Raw genomic sequence first — 7691 nt, 5'->3', positions numbered from 1 at the left:
GGTATAGATTTCAAGAATGAAAACAGATGGACACAAAACATGACAAACAACCTTTGTTCAAAGTCATTGTACTCAAATGATCTTCATGCTAGACATGGTGGATTCAATGTTGATATTGTGAGTAAACTTCGACCAGCATGCACTTCATAAGACTTCATGTGTGGCTTATTGTAAACTGTGGGTTTCTGCTTAGGTTAAGCAGTTAGTAAGTTCTATAGTAAGTAGTAAGTTATAAATGTTAGTAAGTTCATTTAAAAAAACGTTTCACTAAAAAGGATATACACCAACCAAACAGATGCTTCACTAAAATGTAGATTCTCTGGCAACCCAAAATGTATTTCATAATGACACTGAATAATTGAAACTTTGTATAATAGAAGCACTCCAGCTGCTCACGGTTTCATGTAACATTTGTTTACATCTCACTGAGACTCCAACAAGAGATTCATATCAAGCATTTTAAAGTAAATATAAAAAATGGGACATGCAAAACAATGAGGTAAATTGCAAATTTCCATGACACAGACTGCAGTGACACAGATGGTGAGAACTACTCAAATAGCTTATGTAAAAAGCATCTGGACTTCTTTCCCCTTCTGAGTTACTGTACCTGCGCCTGTGTTTTGAGGTTAATATCCACAATAACAAGTTCCTGTGGGACAATAAACAGCAGGTTTTTATTGGGTTTTTTTTTGGTGTGTGAAAACTTAATCTCCTGAAAGCTGTCCTGGTTTCCTAGTAACCACAAGATGGAGGTGTTAGATTTCCACTTTTACAATGAGAGAGATTAAAATGTCTATACGGAGCACAGGACACGTTGTCCCTGTGGCCAGGCTTTTGTAGAAGGTTAACAGAGAGCGGCAGCGTGGAATAAAATAGAATTAGCTATCCTTGGACTGTCTGTGTCCTTTGAAGTAATTTTCCATTCCTTTCTAGATCTGATCCTGAAAATAGCCCAGGAAATTGACCAGTCAAATACAGAAGAATTCACCAGAGAAGTAAGTAAATGTACACAATTTAATATATGTTTCACATATTCTAACAAATTCTCTTCTTTAACTTGTATTAATTGTATGGGGGAAAAAAAACAGACACACCCTAAAGCAGCCCAGTCGACTGACGTCACTCAGACTCTTTCATCCACTGATTGTGGACTGTCACCACAGTAAAGTAAAACTACTGTTTGACGGTGTCTCACAGTTTGATGTCACGACAGACCACAAAGGGTTACCTCTGTTCTGCCATCTTGGCCTTGAAATTGATATTGGTGTCATTTTAGTTGTAATTCATATCGTCTGTCTGTCTGTTATGCTCAGGCCCTGGTGTATCAAGTGGGTTTCCTGGTGTGTGCCGCCATTGGCATTCTGTACATGGTTCTGATGCCCATAGTTGGTTTCCTCCTGGCGTGCTGTCGCTGCTGTGGCAACTGTGGTGGGAAGATGTACCAGAAGCAGACGTCCTCCATTCACTGTCGCCGAAGAGCTCTCTACTGGAGTGCATTCATCACCACAGTCATTATCCTGTGAGTGTGTGGTTTATGTGTGTGTGTGTGTGTGTTTGTGTGTTGTCATGTGCATTTTTGAACAGCATAATGATGTGTTATCTGAAATTAGCATAGAAAAAAGTCAGCTTGAATGTTCCCTTGGACTCATTTTATGTTCACAGACACAAATTGAATTGTGTTCGTGTATATGTTTGTGTTTGTGTGTTTGTGTGTGTGTGTTTGTAGTGCTGGGAACATATGCATGTTCAAAAGTAATGAAGCCCTCAAAGGAAGTGTGGACCAGACTCCAGTGGAACTCAACAAAACAATATATAACATCAACACCTTCCTCACTGCTGTGCCTCAGGTGAGAGAAAATCTCTAAAAGTTCATGGTATGAGTGTGGACAAAGGTCAAGATAACTGGTTGACTAATTTCTCTTGATCTCCATTCTTTGTCATCTATGATGTAAAAAAAAAACATAAATAACTTTGTTGTCTTGGACCCCTGACATCAGTGAGTCGACAGCTTTTGTGTGTGAGATACAAACAGAGCCACAATTGACCAGTCGGTCCAATGATTAAAGACCAGCGCTGCACTCTGCAGTGTCAATACACTTATCTTAAGATAAGAGAACGGGAAAAGGTTGGAGGGAAAGACAGGGTTGTGTTTGTTCTTCTTCATTTGCAAAAGCTGCCCGACCCGATTAGCTCATGGAGTCAGTCCTTGACATACTGTGTGTTGTATTTCATATCTTGTGTTCACACTTATAGTTTGTTTTATCTCCAGCAATTGCACTATGTGGTGCGTGAGAGCTCCAAGACCATACAGGAGGTTACCAGAAACCTAGATGGTAAGAAAAGGGAACTAACACTGTAAAAATGAGGGAACCACTTTTGTTTGTCAGTTTTTGTCATGTGATGGACCATCTCACACCTATTTGTCTTCAGCCATTGGCCCTCAGGTGGGAACAGGGATCCAGGAGAAATTAAGAGGAACAATGGACACGGTGTTGAACTCAGTTAGACTTCTGGACCAAGGTATGGTGTACCTGCACGTTCTGTCCTGTTTCAGTTTAAGCAAGTAAATGCTTGTGTACATATTTGACAGGAGATCAGGTATGACATAGGCGAGTACCTGCTCATAAAAGCACTGTTATAGTTTCACTGCATTTTACTTCTTATGTTTTAAATTAAGTTGCTGATATACTGACAGGTTGCTTTTTTGTGACAAACTGTTTTCATTAGTTATTTCAGTGCAGGAATAATTAGATTATTATTATTAGGTAGAAGGGGGGCCCAGGGACACATTTCTCAGAATCCATCCACAAATTACAGCCACATCTATGATCTCATTAAAATCAGGGAGACATAATGGATAAAAATACCATAAATAATCAAACTTTTCTTCAATTTAAGTGGAATTGATTGCCAAGCTAGAATAGTTTCTGGTTTTGAATTATGCAGCCTTGCAACAGGCAGTTAAATAATAAATTCAAGAAAATCAAAACATTCTTGGGGTTCTGTAATTCAGTTTCCAGTATAGAGATGTTTCTTTTTTTGTTGCTGTAATTTCGTCTTTTCCAAGATGACAAATGAAGTGCTGATACACAATTTATCGACATGTTTCTTAACACTGCTCTCACACAGAAAAGGCTTGGTTGAGTAATGTGGAAAATATTCTGAATGCTTTACTAAAAGCATCTGGACAGTATCTCCCTTAATAATCAATGTGCTGTTGTTCTTTCTCTTACGGTGTTCACTTTTTGTTAGAACTTCTGTTCCTTTCAGCTTATTGAAATGCTTTTGAATGATAAAAGTCATAGAGGAATGTCTTAAAATGCTGGTTATTTTTCAAACTTGTGCATACGCTGACTAATATGTGTGTTTTTTATTGGTATGAGCAGAGACTGATAACACACAGGTTCAACTGAACAACCTGAACTCATCTTTGGCCCAGCTGCAGTCCAGCATGAACCGCCTCCAGGCCAATGTCACTGCTGTTAAAAATCGCATCAATCAGACTTTATCCAAGCCAAGCTGCACTGGATGTGACCGCTTGAAACCTGAATTGCAGAACCTAATGCTGGATACGTCCATCTCTGTAAGTACTGATTTTGCTTAACAAATAATGAGATACTGCTGTGTTTTGTGCCAGAATGGATCAATTAAAACAACAAAGGCAAATTAAATAAGGTTGGTCTGAACATCCACTCTTGTCGGCAAAAGAGGAGTTAGGTTTGACTGCTCAGATTATGCTGAAGTACAGACTGTTACAAGACATTGTCATGGAGCAACAGGAAGAACCATTTAAGCAATCAAACCACCTCTGACGCAGGCTGAGACAGTGTGACACATGATAATAGCTCTTCATTTTTGGCTTTGTCTGAACATCTGATTTGTCCTCCTTCCATCTGTTCTTCTCAATTCCTCCTACACTCGTCTAGCACTGACACATACAGAATCCTCGCTCCTCTCCTCCCTTCTTCTCTCCTTTTCACTCCTCTCCTTTCCTATTGTCTCCACTCATCTTCTCCCCTTTTCTCTCATCTTTCTTTTTTCTCCTCATCACTATTTAAGTGAGTGTACTGTATAATATATAATCTTCATCATGACAGCAAGAATATCACATTGACAAAAAGCAGAGATGCCATTCTTTATTATTTGGTATGGACTAATTTGTTTGTGGCTCTTTGATAACGTCAATGAAAACTAGCAGTTTTGCTGAAGTCTGCTGCCCTCTTCTGTTAGTTTAAAGTACAACATATGATTACATGTGATTGCTGGTCACAATGGTTGCACGTGTGTGTCTCTGGTTGTTCTCCACAGATTCCCAGCTTAAATGAGTTCCAGTCTGCGCTGGATGAAGTCAAGAAAACTAACTTTAAAGCCAAAATCAAGGAGGTAATAACACCAGTCTTGATTATATAATGCCAGCCTTGTTTTAACCAAAGATAATGTACGCAAAAGCAAACCATGGTTTTGTACTCTATTAGGGCTGTTGTTTATTTACACTCTTTGAGGCGAACTTAATGTGTGTAAACAGAGCTGACTGCAACAAAGCTACTTTTTCATAGGCGAACGCTTGACAGAAAGACACAATTCTAATAAATGCTGTCTTCGCTTTAGGTGGAGGACTATTTCAACAGCATCCCCCAGAAGGTGACCAATGACACCATGGATGTAGTTGAAAGTAAGTGAGCGCATTTACTGTCACAAACTTTGGGCTTCACTCCTCTTTCAAATATTACTTTTGTAATAAACGTATAAGATCAGTTAGTAAAAGATATGTGTGTTGGTGTACATTTGTGTATGTGTGTGTGTTTAGGCAGCAAGCTGCTGTTGGATGAAATAAAAGCACAGGTCTCCCAGATTACCAGTGACATCCCTATATCGGCTTTGACCAACGTGTCTACGAGTCTGGACCAGTTGCATGGAGAAATCGTCAAGTTCACACCAGAGTTCGAGAGAGCCGAGCATATTAGGTAAAAAGCCTAGATGTGGAAACACGTGATCAATGCAAGGAAAAGCCAAAAATCAGTTCCTGTGTGTGTATACTTCAGATGGGGAGTGGGTCTGGCCCTGTGCTGTGTGGTCCTCTTGGTGGTGGTGTGTAACCTCCTGGGTCTGGTCCTGGGCCCTGTGGGTCTGACTTCCGGTGCAGACCCCACAAAGCGATCCTGCACAGCAAATTGTGGAGGCACCTTCCTCATGATGTGAGTACTAGGTTATAATATCGGTTTCATTTTTAAGTCACATATCAGATCAAACTGTTTCAGCCCCTGAGCTCGTTGTTTGACATCTGATCTGGATGTGGTTGCAGGGGTGCAGGTTTCAGCTTCCTCTTCTCCTGGCTGTTCATGATAGTGGTGACTGTGCTCTTCCTGCTGGGTGGGAATGTTTACACTCTGGTCTGTCGGCCCTGGAGCAACGGAGAACTGCTGAAGGTAGAAATACAAAACCATACACCTGCACACTGCTATATTTCCATGCATCAGCAATACAAATACATTACAGATGCAGCGTTCAGTGTATTTGAGTTAATATTATTTTGTCTTCTTTCCACAGTTAATTGATACTCCAGGTTTAATTCCAGGGTTCGATATAAATTCAGCTTTGGGATTGAAAACCAACATCAATATCTCTGATATCTATAGGTATCTGATGCCAGTTCACCTCTCACACAGGAACAACATGCATATTCACAGGCTCCATATAGTTTAGTTTAGTTTTTAGGTTTTGCATTGTTTCTTCTCCCTTTTTTCTTTTTGGCTCTAAAGTTAGTAGGATTCATAAAGCACTTTAATACTGAGAATAACATTTGTACATTCCTATGCCGTCAATGTTTTATGCACATCCCATCCTCTTTGCTTTTAAACATACTGTACGCCACTTTCCATTTCCAAAAGATATATTTTACATATTTTTATTAAATTGCTATTTTATTTGTGTTTCTTGACGTTTGCAGTACTTTTTTCCCTTTTCTCCTACTATGTTTATTGTTACGCATCAAAATACCAAAGAAAAGTTGTGAAAACCCACTTGACATTGATTATGTTTCTGTTAACGTTTACAGAGACTGTGCGGAAAACAAGCCTCTGTGGACAACACTCCGCTTGTACGAGGTCATAGACCTCGGAGGCCTGCTCAACGTGTCTAAAGTGAGTTTTCTTACAGTCGAACCTACACTAACTTTATGTGCATATGTTTAAATTCTTTACTTTTATCTAACCAGACCTATATCACCATTTGTAATGATTGTTTTCTTCTCTCTGCTGGTCACATGCAGTACACAGAGCAGATCCAGCAGTACTTTGAGGATACAGACATCACTCTGCCCACACTAACTCTTCTGAGCCCTGAAGTTGAAAAACGAATCCGCAATCTCTCCATCAAGGCTCAAAATTTTAACTCCACTGCTATCACACAGCAGGTGGGCATTATTCATGGACTTGTATGCCTCTTTGTGCAGATTTACTGTCATTACATGTATCCTTGACTCAGTGTTCCTTGCTTGTCTCTCTCAGATGAACAACCTTTCCAGGATCAATCTGAATACAACAGCAGATAAACTTGACGCCCTCGCTGATGTTCCAGTGAGTCACGAGACATTAACATATTATCCCCTGTTAATATTTTACACTTCACTCTGCTTTTCTGCACTACAAACATGTCACATGATTCTTAACTGGGTACATTCTTTTTTATGCCCATGTTTTATCTACTACCCAACCTATTTCTTGTTTCTAGACAAACAGCAATACTAAAAAAGAGCTCCAAGATGAGGCCAGGGACCTTAGGCGGATCCAGTCCGAGATAGAAACAACCATCACCCCACAGCTGGTGAGTAGATCGCCCTTTCTCAGCTGCCATGTCTCCTGATCCCCTCATTCTGGCTCTCCATTAAACATCTACTGCTTTTGCTCTCAGAAAAACCTCAACTCGAGCATCAAGAGCCTTGAAACCTTCAGAGACAAAATCAATGTGAGTACACTGACTAGCACCTGGAACTAACTACTACTACTAACACTAATGCCAAGAATAAAGATCACTCTCCTCTCATTCTGTCATTCTGTGGCTTATTTCTCTCCTTTTTCCTTCTCTTCCAGAGAACAGTGGGGGAGGTGCTGAGCAACGTGGAAGCAGCACAAGACTTCCTCAACACAAATACGACACAGATCATCAGGACCGTGAGTAGAGCCACGAGTCACATGAGTTCGAAGAAAGAGTGCTCCATGTGGTCTGTTAATGCCTGTGGTCGGTCAGTCATTTAGCCGGAGGGGGCGAGGGAAGGGGGGTGTGCTGTTTGGCCTAAGTCATTCATCTGTGTATGTTTGCCTGACTGAGTTGAAACAATGGTTGCTTGTTGGTCTCACATTCACAGGCATATTCATTATACATCCTGGTCTTCCAATCGGTTTATCTTGTAGTATTGCATGCTTTGAAGTTGTAAAAATGTAATTTGAGGGGTCCTATGAATGACACTTAGTTTATTATTTTGTAAGTTCCATCTTGTGTTCATGTAAACGTTTGCTGGAAGGATATCAACCAAAAACAACGAAAAAACGGAATCATAATATAACCACTTTTATTTAGGTGTCTGCGCTGAAACCACTCCCTTGCACTTTAATTCCAACTGTAACTGTTCCTGACCAAACCACTTTAATTATCCAGCCATTTACTTTTATCACCTCCCACCATCTGCCCTA

The 7691-nt window shown here is 40.2% G+C and overlaps 1 protein-coding gene across 1 annotated transcript in view; it reads left to right on the top strand.

Annotated features, from left to right (window-relative positions):
* prom2 (prominin 2) overlaps window positions 1–7691 on the top strand; it is a 10293-nt gene that overhangs the window by 820 nt on the left and 1782 nt on the right. The window contains exons 2-19 of the mRNA XM_035663974.1: window positions 937–998; window positions 1317–1522; window positions 1730–1850; window positions 2273–2336; window positions 2434–2523; window positions 3390–3586; window positions 4312–4386; window positions 4612–4675; window positions 4811–4967; window positions 5046–5198; window positions 5306–5429; window positions 5551–5639; window positions 6059–6143; window positions 6272–6415; window positions 6510–6578; window positions 6733–6825; window positions 6913–6966; window positions 7092–7172. Coding sequence (XP_035519867.1) covers window positions 937–998; window positions 1317–1522; window positions 1730–1850; window positions 2273–2336; window positions 2434–2523; window positions 3390–3586; window positions 4312–4386; window positions 4612–4675; window positions 4811–4967; window positions 5046–5198; window positions 5306–5429; window positions 5551–5639; window positions 6059–6143; window positions 6272–6415; window positions 6510–6578; window positions 6733–6825; window positions 6913–6966; window positions 7092–7172 — 1928 coding nt within the window. The remainder of the gene's footprint in view (window positions 1–936; window positions 999–1316; window positions 1523–1729; window positions 1851–2272; window positions 2337–2433; window positions 2524–3389; window positions 3587–4311; window positions 4387–4611; window positions 4676–4810; window positions 4968–5045; window positions 5199–5305; window positions 5430–5550; window positions 5640–6058; window positions 6144–6271; window positions 6416–6509; window positions 6579–6732; window positions 6826–6912; window positions 6967–7091; window positions 7173–7691) is intronic.

This window comes from Morone saxatilis, unplaced genomic scaffold (assembly GCF_004916995.1).
Source record: "Morone saxatilis isolate NCDOM2014 unplaced genomic scaffold, NCSU_SB_2.0 Contig19, whole genome shotgun sequence".
Taxonomy (NCBI): Eukaryota; Metazoa; Chordata; class Actinopteri; family Moronidae; genus Morone; species Morone saxatilis.
The sequence above is the reverse complement of the archived record's forward strand: the minus strand, read 5'-3'. Positions and strand labels throughout refer to the sequence as shown.